Raw genomic sequence first — 13,832 nt, forward strand, 5'->3', positions numbered from 1 at the left:
TTGGCCTCCATCCAGCTGCCTTGGGTCAGAAGGGGGTTCCTGCCGGGAAACTGAGGCCCCTTCTCGGGGCTTCTAAACTCGCCCAGGCTGCCCGGTATAAGCCTCGGTTCTCGGTTTACGCCTCTCCGCCCCAGGGCGCTGGGCGGGGAGAGGTCGCTCGGGAAAGATGAATGAAGGGGCGGAGGAGTCGGCGGGGGCGGGGCGCCGCGAGGGCGCGGGGCGGGGCCGCGCAGGGCAATTCGGCCGCCTCCCCGCCCCGCCCCGCCCCGCCCCGCCTCCTGCCGCAGCTCGGAGGCCCCGCCCCGGCCCGCCCCTCCGCTCCATCCCCTGGCGGCCGTGGCGCGGAGCCGGTGCCGGAGCCGGTGTCCGAGAGGCGGCCGCGGCGCCGCCAGCCGGAGCCCACCCCGGCCGGGCCCGCTCTCTCCGCCTCCGCCTCCCGGGCCGGCGGCGGCTGCGGGCCAGCTCGCGGGGCCCGGGTCGCCCCCAGCCCCAGCGCCGCCGGGCCCCGCCTCCCGCCGAGTGCATGAGGTTGACGCTACTTTGTTGCACCTGGAGGGAAGAACGTATGGGAGAGGAAGGTGCGCGGGGTGCGAGCCGGCCGGGCGGGTGGAGGCGCCTTCTGCGGGGAGCCGGGGGCTCGGGAGGGGGCCGGGCCGGGCCGCTGCGGAGGCCGGGTCTGCCGCGAGGCCGCGCCCCTGCCTCCTTGGGGATGAGCTCGACCTTCCGAAGCCCGCAGGCCCCTCCCTGACACGTTCCCCCCCTCCCCCCCCCAGTCTCCCCTCTCCCGCCCGGGGTGGGCTGCCCTCGCGTGGGGGGAGCCCCTCCTGCCTTTCTTCCCGCCTTCCCCTGGCCCCCGACCGACGACCACCCGGCAGGAGGCTCAGGCACTGCCCCCCGACCCCAGCACGGCCGCCGGCCGCCAGCCGCGTGCTCTGCCCACCCGGGGCCTGTCCCCGGCCCCCGCACCCCGTCCCTAACCCGGGCTGGGAAGAACGCGGTTCTGGGGAAGCCGCAGCCCTGGGTCCGAGTTGCCGTCTGGCGCCTGCTTGGCTCCGTGACCTTGAGCCAGGCGCTCGCCGTTGGGCCTCAGTTTCCCCGCCTGTACAGGTGGGGGCCGCATAGTTGCCTCCCCCCCCCCACTTACCGGGGGTTGGGGGCCCAATGGGCAGAGCCCCGATGAACCCTCTGGAGTCCTTGGCAGTTTGTTGAGCGCCCGCACTCCCTCGTATTGGCCGGGAGGATGACTAATCCCAGCCTCCTCTCCAGCCCCTTCCCCTTACTGGGGCTCAAGACCTGGAACTCCACCGCAGTTAGGGTAGGAAGACCAGGTTCCCCCAAACTCCCCCAGCCCAGAGCAGGGTCCGGTCTCCTTCCCAGGGTTTCCTCAGCTGCACCATCATATAGGCCCACCTGGTCCTGACTAGGCAGACCTTCCAGCCCTGCCGTCCACCTGGCTGCCCGCCAGGCCCCTGAAGGCCTGCTTGGAGCAAGGGCCCACCTCACCGTCGCCCTTCTGCCCCTGCCATGGGTCCCTGGGTCCTCGTGGAGGCACAGGCTGTGGCCGGGGAGCCTGCTGGGTGACCCAGCAAGTCTTCACCTCTCCAGGCCTTAGTCTCCCCATCCATACAACGAGGAAGGTCAGGCCTGGGGGACCTTCCAGGACCCACCCCAGTTCTAAACATGCCAGGCTCCAAGGATGACTAAGCATGCCTAGTGGAGGTGCCAGGCTCCCTGGAGCAGGTGTCTGGGAGTGCCCAGCCCTGCAGTCCCAGCCTCTGGTCAGGCCAGAATGTAGCCAAAGCTCATTTGGGGCTTCCTGCCCTTCCCCTCCCAGGGGTTTCAATCCAGAATGCGCCAGTCTAGTCATAGCTAATCCCTACCTGGGCTTGAAGGGTCTTCTTAATTCCTTTTTCTGGGCAGGCAGGGGAGAAAAGGAGTTGTGACAAAAATGTCACCCGCTGCCTTATTTCTAAACCCTGCAGCTTTCTTACTCCCCATTTACCTTGAGTTGAAGAATGCTGTTGCCGGCGAGTGGACATCTGATCCTCTTCAGTTTACAGTCAGTTTATAGACAGGGACATTGAGATCTAGAGAGTCTTGATAATTTTGCCAAGGTCTCAGCAGGACTCTCAAACTTGCCTCCTTTCTCCTTTGGCACAGCGATTGCCCAGCCTGGGTGCCGTGTGTGTGTGTGTGTGTGTGTGTGTGTGTGTGTGTGTGTGTATTTGTGTATTTGTGTATTTGTATTTGTGCAGGTGCATGTGGGGTTGACAGGGCAGGCTTGTCCTGCACCAAACGGGGGCCTCCGCTAAGAATGGTTCCTGGCTCCCTTACCACCCCTGCAGGAAGCGAGTTGCCCGTGTGTGCAAGCTGCGGCCAGAGGATCTATGATGGCCAGTACCTCCAGGCCCTGAACACTGACTGGCACGCAGATTGCTTCAGGTAAGGTGGGCTGGGCAGGGGTGGGGTGCCCTAAGCAAGACCTGCCAAAGACAAGTGGCTAGCAAGCATTCTGGGAGAGCTGTCTACTCCCCCTGGTGCTGTCTCTTGACTTCCAGCAAGTCTTTGGCCTCAGTTTCCCCATCTGTTAAATAGTCTAGAGATCCCTGAAGGCCTCTCTGTTTTGTCATTCTAGACTTCTTAGGAGAGGAGAGGAGAAACCTGTCTTTCCACCGGTATCACCAAGCCCTGCAACAACCTAGTCAGAAGGAGGGGGAAAGCAGTGCACCCGTGCCTTCTGGGTGTGCATGCTCCAGGGGAGGAAGGGAGACAAACCCAGCCGTGGGGAAAGTTGGGCCTCCTTCACCGGGCCAAAGGCTGGTTGTGAAGATGCATAGCCCAGACACTAACCCCCATGTGTTGGAGACAGGGGCCAGCACTGTGGCTGGGCACATGGGCAACCCAATAGGACCATAATTAGAAGCGGGATCGGGCATAGCCTTAGAGTTGGCTCTAGAGCCAGAGTTGGGGTCTCAAAGGATGTGAGGTTTCCCAAATGGGGAGGAATTCCAGGCAGGAAGGAATTCCAGGCAGAGGACCCAACAGGTGCAAAGGGTGGAATGGTGACAGGGCCTGGCTCAGTCAGTGAACAGCCAATCAGGTGGAAATGCATTGCGAAGGAGGGAAAGGGAAGTTGGGAAGCCCCACTAGGGTCAGCGTATCGACCACCAGCTGATGGAGTTTATTTTAGTCAGTGGGAACCTCTGACAAAGTTTTTTTTTTCCTTTTTAAGAATAATGTATAACATTTTCTACAGTTTAGTAAGGGCCAGGCACTGGTGTAAGGACAGTTAGATATTGCATTGTCCTCCATTAATTGAGACACAGAGAGGTTAATTCTTTTGACCCAAGTCATGCAGCCAATGAGTGAAATGAATACCCACCACCCACACCACTGGCTAGTGAGGCCAGAAGAGAGGCAGGCACCAAGCCTGTTCCCAGGCAGGTGTTCAGAAGGAGGTATTCAGGGCAGCAAGGGATTCTCAGTAGGCAGAGGAAACCACAGGCACGGAGACAGGGAGGTGGGACGGCGTGGGCAGTTGAGGGGACGGGAACAGCTCATTTGGTTGGCACAGACTGAGTGGAGGGATGCAGTGAGGAGGCAGACTTGTGATTGATTTGTGAAGGGCCCTGAACACCATGATAAGCACCTTCTGAGGGTCATAGGGAGCCAGCAGGGGGATTCAGAACGCAGACAGCAAGGGAGGGACGTGGGCAGAATGCTACTGAAAAGTGCCGTCCCAGTGCAGATGGTAACTTGGCAGAGAATGGACCGTCACAGTAGTTCAGAGGTCTTGAGGCCTGATTTAAGACAGTGACTAGGAGTGGAGAGAATTGGAGATATAGAAGGGCCAATGTATGGCAAGTTTTAGTCATATTAGTCACCACTTACTGAGCACTCTTTTAATGTCACTTCATTAAACCTTCGACATAAGGTTTGAATGAAGTACCATTATTTGCCCAGCCTGTATGTGAGGAATGGAGGCTCAGAAAAATCAAGTAACTCACTGAAAGTTGCAACAGCTAGAGCTGGGACTTGAATCTATGTCTGTCTCATTCCAAATCACTGCAGAGTTGAAGAGGTGAGGGGCCTTGGGTTGGGGCTGGGGGCTGGTGAATGGCAGGCGCTGAATTTAAAATGGTCTGGTTTTTACCCTGGTGCTGGGGAGGGTGGTGGTCTCTTGGCTCTGGTGGAGTCAGGGGCTGGGTTAGTGATGAGTTGTGCCCTGTCCCTGTTGAATTAGAGGCGTGGTGGACTATCCAGGTTGGCAGTGCCCTGCCCAGAGCTGGCTGAGGTGGTCTGAGGCCAGTCAAAGGTGAGAGGGCCAGAGAGAACAGCTGCTTAGGGCTGGCACTGAGATGGTCGGGGACGGGGCGTGGGGGTGGTTAAGATGGGGCCAAGAGAAATCAGGGGAAGAACTTTAGGGGCCTCTGTACCTCTGGTGGGGAGGGAGATGGAGCTCTGGGAGACATGGGGAAGGGCCATGAGTACAGCTGTGGAAGCCACAGGAGTAGAGGACTGGCACAGAATGCATGGCACCTAGCTTTAAAGGGCCCCGGCCCTGCATAAGCAGGAGAGGGGTGAAGCCCCTGGTGGGGGCAGTAGGAAGGAGGCATGTTTGGGCTATCCCTGGCATGACAGGCACAGAGAAGGCTCCCATAGTGGGGGGAGCCCATACGTAGTAAGAGCCAAAGGTTTCATAGTGTGGCTTGCATGAGTGTTCTGACCCTGTGGTGTGGTTCTCCCAACAGCCCCTAAAACTGGTGATGCCAACAGTGCCCACATCCCATGACAGTTGGAAAGCAGTTCAGACAGGAGTCACTGCTTGCCTGGTCCCCATGGCTAATAGGCAGCCAATCTGGCTCTCAGTGGGATGCCCAAGGCTCTGATTCTATTTGGTTTCTCTCTGGAAGCTTCTCAGTGCCATGAGCTCTGAGGCCTTGCCGTGGGAGAGTTCCTGTGGGCACACAGGGTGCCCTCTGGCATTAATACTGGGAGGTCATTGTCACCCCAGGCCCCCCCCTTTCTCTGTTCCAGGCACCCCACCCCTTGTGAGCCCCACCTCTGGAAGGTTATAGCCAAGCCTGGAGTGGTCCAGGCTTCCCTTTGGCCCAACTGCTGCCTTTGGGAGGTCCCTTCCCAGCAGCCTGCGCTCATGAGCCGTGGGGCTGCTGTAGCTCTGGTAACATCCTCCCGGAGGCTGGGTGAGGAGGGTGAGCATGCAGCTGGCACTGTGGTCGGAGCCAGAGCCAGAATGCAGCCTCCCCCTCTTTGGGGGACCTTTCAGGCAAGGAACACAGATTGTCCGTGAAAGTCGACCTCTGTTCTCTTGGGGGCAGCACCGGAAGAAGCAGCTACTTTGAGCTTGTCCCTGTCCCCAGAGAGCCCCAAGCCCTCACTGCCTTTAAGTGGAGGCCAAAGAGCATGGAGGATGCCTTTCTTGGTGTGTTGGGCTGTGGGCAGAGGGACTGCCACAGCCAACCTGCCTGCACTAGAATGCCGGCAGAAGGCCCTTCCACTGCTTCCTGTTGTGGGCTCAGACCAAGTCCTCCGGCACCCACATTGCTGCATTCTCCTCCCATGCTGGTGGCCACGCTAGCCCCACCCTCTGCAGCCTCCAATCCTGAGTGCCTGGAGTAGGATGGGGAAGCGGCTGATCGGCCCACCCTGCCTGTGCACTCCCGTAGGCCTCCAGAGCCCCTGGAGCTGTGGGGAGCTGCAAAGGATGCTGACCTCAGCCCCGAGAAGAAGGCACTTCTTTAGAGGGGCCAAGTAAGTGGAAGCCCCTCCCGCCTGCCCCATATCTCAGGCAGGTCCCTGGTGTAAGGTCTAGGGCTGGAGGCAACTGTGGGACAACCCAACTTGGGTCCAGGCTGTGGGACAGGAGAACTGAAACTTCTGGTCACTGTTGGCCGCCTATGGAGGGGAAGCAGGCCGCTGCTGGAGTTTCTGGCCTTTCTGGTATAGTCTCTCCATGAGGCTGGTCCTCCAGCTGCCCTTCCTTCACCTCTGATGTCTGGAGATGTGGCCTGGGTAGAGTGTACTCAGGGGAGGGATGGACCTGTCATTGCAGAGGTTGCCACTGCCTTTCAGCCCAGCCTGCTCATGCCCTCCCCCGTGGCTGAGCCTAGCTTTGTCTTCTGCTCTCAGGGAGGGGTACCCTGTTCGGGGCAGACAGACAGCTGTCCTCTAGGACTTCCTCTCTGTCTGGCCCTGGGCCATCTCTGTACACCCTTAGTACCTGGCGCTCCTCTCTTGACATCCTTTGTGGGAGCAGGGGCATATGTAGGGCACCCCTAAGAGCCAGGCCTGCCTGCCCCACCTGCCTCCTCTGGCTCCTGGCTGGATGTGGACCTGAGGGTGAAGAGATGGACAGGGTTAGGGGCTCCTGAGTACCTTCCTTGAGCAAAGGTCCACTGAGGCCACAATGCCAGCCACCCAGCTGCTGCTTGAGCCTGGACTACATCCTTATCTGAGATGGAGGGCCCCTGCCCCCTGTCTGAGATAAGAGGCCAGCTGGGGTGCCCTGGAGCAGTTCTGAGGATGCTGGGGGTGGAAACTGCTCCAGATGGAGTGCATAGAGCAGGTCTCTCTCTGGTGGGAGCCACTTACGTTCTCTTTGGGGCTCAGTGTTTGTGGATGTCTGGCCGGGGACCTCAGTGCCCGGTGGTCCAACAAAGGCTGGCTGTGCAGGCTGGGGTAGGGGGCACCTAACCAGGCCTCTGAGCAGGTTTCACGGAAGTGGTGACCAGGTTGCGATTACCCTTACAGAGCCCTTGGATGTCAGCGAGGCCGTAGTTGCGTGGTCGGGTCTTCCAGGGCTGCTACATAGGAGTTTGTGAAGGAGTAGGAGTTTGCAGGAGGGAGAAGAGCTCCTGGCCAACCCACCCACCCGAAGTCAGGCAGCCCCACTTCCTGAATCCTGGCAGCCTGGCAGTGAGGGGGAGACGCCTGTGGTGACACTCGTGTTACTTCGTGATGTGCCTGCTCCGCAGCAGGGTGAAGTGAATCAGTGATCAGCGCAGAGCGTGGGGGGCCTCCCCACGGTCATGGTGCAGTGTCTGCACCACCTCTTTGCAGAACCCGCTTCTCCAGCACCTCCCCCCCACCCCTTCCGCCTCCCCCGCTACCCCTTCCGCAGTGAGATGCCCGCCCCCTGCGGGGCCCAGGGCAGGAAGGGGTGGGGGGTGCGGGTGACGTCATGGCTCTAGTCCAGATGCTGCTTCCGCTGCCTCCTCTCATGTCCCAGGGAGGTCTCCCGAGTCCCTCCCTCCCCACTCCTCTCTCTTAGGGAAATGGCTTCAGACCCCCATTCTGGGCGCATCTCACTCCCCACCCTGTTTCTGAATCCAGGCATTTTGTGCCTTCCCTGCCCTGACCTCTCCCCACCAATCACCCCTCCCTCGGGCTCCCGGACAATGGAGAACTGGCTGGATCCTTAAAGGGACAGTGTCCCACCAGCACTCTTGGCTGCTGCCCTCTCCCTCTTCACCCCCAGTTCCCTAGTTAAGGAGCAGTCGATGAAAGTAGACTATGTAGAGAGGAGGGTTCCCTAGGGACCGGGCTGTCTCACTCAGGACCCAGTCTTTCCTGCCCCCTCTCTCCTGAATTGTTTCCCTGCTGAGCCATAAGCTCAGAGCCTGGTCCTTCAGTACCTGTGTGACCTTGGCCCATCACCCAGAGAGGCAAACAGCCGGACTGGATGGATTCTCTGCATGTGTGTCCCCTGGCCCCTAGGACCCGGGTCAGTCTTTTGAAAACATGCCCCTGAGGGCTCACTGGGATCCACATTTCTGCATTTGCTCCTCCTGATTTAGCTGGGCTGTGGGTGCCTACTCCACTGGGACAGACACTTGGGTGGCAAGAGGTTTAGCTCCAGGCCTGTGGGATGACACCAAGAAGCTAGAACTTCATTCCTCCCCATCTGCTCTTCAGGAGCCCCACCAGCCTGGCTTCCCTAGGAGCCCCTGGTGATGGGGCAGGGGGGTTGTGGCCCTGATGATCCTCCATACACCAGGACTGCTCTTCTGAAGGGAGGTGGGGGGCCTAGGGCTCTGGTTGAAGTGGAGGGAGGGACGATGCTGCGCTGCCCTTTAATTCCCCTTGTGACTGGCAGCACCTATAGGCCTGACGGGTCTAGGAAACCAGCAGATCCTCTGTCTAAACTGATCCTGCCTGGCCTCTGCTGAGCTGAACTCCTGCCTCATACCTTAGTGGAACCCGGGGTAGCTGTGTGTGACGAGCAGTTCCGATGCTCTGAAGCTCATCTGCCTTCTCTAAAATGAGAATGCCCGTGCCTGCCTCATGGTGGCCTGTGGGGATTAAGTAAATTTAACCAAGACAGTGGGAAGGTGCTAGCTTAGTAGATCTTCACAGCTCCACCAGGTCACTTTTATGTATGTCAGTTGGCTCGAGCTGCCTCCGAATTGCTTGGGTGGGGGCAGAGGAGAGGGAGAGGAAGCGTCTAGAGGAGTGGGCTCATGGTTTGTTAGGATCCCCAACTCAGTCCTGGGCTCCCTGGTTCCATTACGCTCTCCATGACCAAGAGCTAGTCGCTTGCCCTCTCTGGGCCATCGTTCTTACATGACAAGGGAAGGTGCTCCGATGAGCAGCACTGTAGCCAGATACTTGGGGTGCAGAACTGCTCTGGGTGGCTGTGCAGGCTGTGCACTGCACAGAGACTTCTGGCCAAGGGGGCTGAATCCATCCCTGACTCCACTTGGTAAGCCCTGTGCTCCAGTTCAGGCTGTCGCTGCCCAGAGGGCACACCTTTTTGCAGTTCTCACAAAGGTGCCTATACACTGTGACCAGACCCAGCTGTGGGAGAGGGTTGGCTTGGCCAGGCTAAGCCCGGCTCCTCTTCCATCCAGGTGTTGTGAATGCAGCGCGCCCCTCTCACACCAGTACTATGAGAAGGATGGGCAGCTCTTCTGCAAGAAAGACTATTGGGCCCGCTATGGCGAATCTTGCCACGGATGCTCGGAACACATCACCAAGGGGCTGGTCATGGTGAGCACCCCCTGCCCCACTCGCATGTCTCACCTGCTCTGTATGTGTGTGTCCGTCCGTGTCCGCACAGGTTTCCCTGCTTGAGATCTCTCTCCCATCATCTCTCTCGTTCTTCTTTTCACTCGTTCTCTAATTCCCCCCATGCCTTCTTAGCCTGTTTGTCTGTCTGTATCCCTCAGCCCCCTACCTTTACTTGTAGAGCCAGCTCTGTCCAGGAGCTCGGCAGCTGGCCAACCAGACCCTCAAGGTTTGTTTGGGGTTGCCCTTCTAAGAGAAGGTCGAGGGGAGGAGATAGGGCAGCTGAAGGGGTTACTAAGTTGGGTTGTCCCCCCACCTCCCTTTCAGGTGGCGGGGGAGCTGAAGTACCACCCCGAGTGCTTCATCTGCCTCACGTGTGGGACCTTCATTGGTGACGGGGACACCTACACGCTGGTGGAACACTCCAAGCTGTACTGGTGAGTGCCCTGGCCCCTGTCCAAGTCTGCCGTGCCCACCTGTAGCACAGGTCTCCCATACCAGGGCCCTTTCCCTACCCATGTGGGGCAGTATTAATAAATGTGCTTCGTAGGAGTGACTGGGAAATATGACATGAGAGTCACACTGAGAAAGCCTCAGATTTCTTATTGTTGTATTACTGGCACCGACCACTGACCCTCCAAGTTTAGGGCCCAGTCCTCACACAACAAGACCACCTTCACTTCAGACAAGTTGAGGGGTCCCTAGGCCACTCCCACTTCAAACCAGCTGGTTACAGATCAGGAATTCCCACAACCCCCTCAGGTTTGATAATTTACTAAATGACTCACAGAACTCAGGAAAGTTCTATAGTTAGGATTCAGTTTTTTATAAAGGATACAAATGAATCAGAACCCAGCCAGATGAAGTAACACAAAGGGGAAGGCCCAAGAGGGTCCAGAAAGCAAAGGTTCTATGCATTCTCCCCAATGGGAGCAGGATGTGCGACCCCCACTCCCCACCGCAGCATCACCAGAGTTTTTACTGAGGTTTCATTATGTAGGCAGACTGGATAGAATCATTTGACACATGCTTGAACTCAGTCTCCAGACTCCCTCCCCTTCTCGGAGGTTGAACTGGGTCAAAGCACCAACTTTTTAATCACAAGGCTGGTCTTTTTGGCGACTAGCCCCCATCCTGAATCATCTTGTTAACATAAACTCGGGTGTGGTCTGAGGGACTCAGGAAAAACAAAGACTCTTATTCCAAGGCTTTAGAGCAGCGGTTCTCAACCTGTGGGTCGCGACCCCTTTGGGGGTCGAACGACCCTTTCACAGGGGTCAGGTTGCCTAAGACTAACGGAAAACACATCTATAATTACATATTGTTTTTGTGATTAATCACTATGCTTTAATTATGTTCAATTTGTAACAATGAAATTGGGGGTCACCACAACATGAGGAACTGTATTAAAAGGTCGTGGCATTAGGAAGGTTGAGAACCACTGCTTTAGAGTCTCTTTCCCAGAAACCAGGGACAAAAACCAGAGAAATTTTTTATTACGTAACACTGATAAAACTGGATTCAAGGGCAGCATGGCTTGATCCCAATGGACATTTAATGACTTACTCCTGACCTGGACTTAACCCCAGGCCTCTTTCTGGTCAGCTTATACCGTGACAAGCGAGTAGGCAAAGCCAGAATGAGCATCAGAGAGGAGCACAGGCAGGGCTGCACATGCTCAGTTTCTGCTCTCAGTCCCATCAGGCAGCTAAGATCCTCCTCCTCCCATGGGAAGCAGTCAGGGTGGTGGAACTGGGACTTGGGGGTGAAGAGATGCTGGTGATCACTGATGCTCTTTCCTTCCCACTCTTTGGGTCCCCACTGCCTGTGACTCTTGCAGCGGGCACTGCTACTACCAGACTGTGGTGACCCCCGTCATCGAGCAGATCCTGCCCGACTCCCCCGGCTCTCACCTGCCCCACACCGTCACCCTAGTCTCCATCCCAGCCACAGCTCATGGCAAACGTGGCCTCTCAGTCTCCATCGACCCACCTCATGGCCCGCCAGGTTGTGGCACGGAGCACTCCCACACCGTCCGCGTCCAAGGGTGAGTTGCTGGCCTGCTGAGGCTGCAGGTGGTGTGGCTATAGCCATGGATGCTTTAGATGGGGAGCCAACTCTGGGACTGGGGGCTCTGAAAACAGTAGCACATAGGCCGATATAGAGCCCAGCTCTGACAGCCTGGTATACCAGATGCCTAGTTCCTCTAAAAACCACCACACAGCCCTAGCTGGTTTGGCTCAGTGGCTAGAATGTCGGCCTGTGGACTGAAGGGTCCCAGGTTCAATTCTGGTCAAGGGCACATGCCCGGGTTTGTGGGCTCGATCCCCAGTGAGGGGCGTGCAGGATGCAGCCGATCAATGATACGCTGTCATCATTGATGTTTCTATCTCTCCGTCTCCCTTTCTCTCTGCAATCAATAAAAATATATTTTAAAAATATATATGTATATTTTAAAAAATAAGTAAGTAATAATTTCTTATTGGATCTACATCTGATCTAATAAGAAAGAAAAGTAACCAGGTCAAGAATAAGTGAAGGAGGGAGCCCAGGGATATCAGCAGAATACTAAAGGTAGCCATGCCTTGAGGGAAAAATCTAAACTGGGTGAACTTAAGCTTCAATTTTCTTTATTCTTTTTTTAAAAAAATATGTTGTTATTGATTTTAGAGAGAGAGGAGGAGAGAGATAGAAAGATAGAAACATCTATGAGAGAGATACATTGATCGGCTGCCTTCTGCACACCCCAAACTAGGGATCGAGCCTGCAACCTGATCAGGTATGTGCCCTGATCAGGAATTGAACCAGGGACCTCTTGGTTCATGGGTTGATGCTCAACCACTGAGCAGCACCAACTGGGCCTTAAGCTTTAATTTTGAAGTCCTTTCATGGCTGGGTCTCTCAAAGCCTTGACCTGCTAAGGAAGCTAATCTAATAATAAAACTGCTCCCTCCCCCTTAAACTCTGAATCCCAAGAGGGGTCTCAAGGTGAGGATGAATGAAAAATAAACCACACTTTCCATCAGCTCAACCCCCACCCCCACCCCCCACTCCAAGAACTGTAAAATAAACTGATTTGAACCTGAATGGAAGGGGAGAGGAAATCTAAGAATTCATACACTTGGGATTGCAAACCAAATTCATATGTCTGGGTGGTTCAGAAAGCCTTAAGACAAAATTGTAAAAGTTTAAAATGCTTCTTCCCAGCTGATGGTGTTCCCAAGCCTTTTACAGAATCAGATGCAGATTCTTTCTGAAGAAACCCACTTCCAGGCTTCATTGAATTTACTTAGATAAGTGTCTCAAGGATGATCAGCAATTCAGTCAAAATTCACTGAACATATACTAGTATATAAGAAAGCAAGGCATTGTGAGCGAGAGTCAGCAGAAACAACAGGAAGCAGAACCAGACCTATAAAACCTTCTGATATTGGAATGATCAGAAACAGTATAAAATAATTACGCTCAATATGTTTCCATAAAAAAGAGATGCCTGAAAAATGAGTAAAGAGTAATAAATTTGTAAAGGAAACAAATATTACCTCTAGAAATGAAATATATAATTATTAAAACAAAAATATTAATTCCAGCATTTAACAATAGAGTACAGTTTAAAACAGAAGAGAGAACACAAAAAGATGAAAACTGGGAAAGAGAGGTTAAGACATATGGAGGACAGTGAGGGGATCAGATCATCCATTTGGCATCCCAGAAGAAGGGAGAACTGATTGGAGAGAGGCACTATTTGAAGATGTAATGGCTGAGAACTTCGTAGAACTGATAAAAGACACCTATCCACAGACTCATGTCCAGTAAATCCCAAACAGCAAAATAAAAATAAATCCACCCATGGATCACCCCATCTAGTGAAATTAATACCCGAAAGGCAAAAGAAAAGACTTTCAAAGTGGCCATGGAAAATAGAGAAATTACCTTCGAAAAAGTTCAGTCGGACTGACAGCTGATTTCTCAATAGAAAACATGTAAGCCAGAAATCAGTGAAATAATATGCTTAATGCCCTGAGCCAAAAATAACCATCAACCTAGAATTCTATATTTGAAATATCCTTAAGAATGAGGGTGAAATAGACATGGTAGGGCAGGCAAAACCAAGATTTGGTACTAGCAGATCATCCCTAAAGAAAAATCTAAAGGATGTAGACAAGGTCTGAGATGCCAGAAGGAATGAAGATTAGGGAGCCAGCTCACTGACAACTCACTGTGACGTTGAGCAGCTCCCTGTCCTCTATGGGCTTTGGGGGTCTTTGAACAATGAGGCAGTGGGACACTTGGGAGCCTTCTAAGATTTCTCGGAAGAGTTCATTGACTCCTTGAGAAGTAGTTTTAAATGTCTCCCATGTCCCCACATCTAGACATGAGAACCAAGTGCCAGCTTCCGTTGGATTCAGTGAACTTTCTCACACACCTGCTGGGTACCAGGCACCATGCCTAAGAACTGAAGGTAGTACTGGGGAAGGAGGATGCTGGCAGGCTTGCCTTTCCATCTCCACCCCCACCTTGAGCATCAGCCAGGCCAGCAGCTGCCTTACATACACAAGTAAGCAGACAGACTGGTGAGAGAGATGGGGAAACTCCCAGACCAGCTGGTCCCTGACAACCAGGCAGAATTTTAGAAATGGAGAGCCAATGGCACCTCCCCCCTGTCTCCCTTACTGGCTGAGCATTCTTTCCAGACAACATCTGCTTTCCAATTTCTGCAGAGCCACCCCTTCTCAGAAGCTCCCAGTTTGCCCAAAGGCTGCTGACCGGATTTACTTGTTTTAAGCGAGTCTTAGTTGACCACT

The 13,832-nt window shown here is 54.9% G+C and overlaps 1 protein-coding gene across 3 annotated transcripts in view; it reads left to right on the forward strand.

Moving 5' to 3' along the window:
• Positions 1–315: 315 nt before the first annotated feature.
• Positions 316–13,832, forward strand: part of LIMK1 (LIM domain kinase 1) — a 28,243-nt gene continuing 14,726 nt past the window's right edge. The window contains exons 1-5 of one of the 3 annotated variants that reach the window (XM_036310191.1): positions 317–578; positions 2,346–2,442; positions 8,871–9,009; positions 9,355–9,464; positions 10,868–11,074. In XM_036310191.1, coding sequence (XP_036166084.1) covers positions 524–578; positions 2,346–2,442; positions 8,871–9,009; positions 9,355–9,464; positions 10,868–11,074 — 608 coding nt within the window. In that variant the 5' untranslated portion in view covers positions 317–523. Of the gene's footprint in view, positions 579–2,345; positions 2,443–5,626; positions 5,773–8,870; positions 9,010–9,354; positions 9,465–10,867; positions 11,075–13,832 lie in introns of those variants that run through there. The other 2 variants (XM_036310193.1, XM_036310192.1) reach the window with 2 other exon arrangements.

The sequence above is a fragment of the Myotis myotis genome, unplaced genomic scaffold (assembly GCF_014108235.1).
Source record: "Myotis myotis isolate mMyoMyo1 unplaced genomic scaffold, mMyoMyo1.p scaffold_m19_p_5, whole genome shotgun sequence".
In the NCBI taxonomy this organism is placed as follows: Eukaryota; Metazoa; Chordata; class Mammalia; order Chiroptera; family Vespertilionidae; genus Myotis; species Myotis myotis.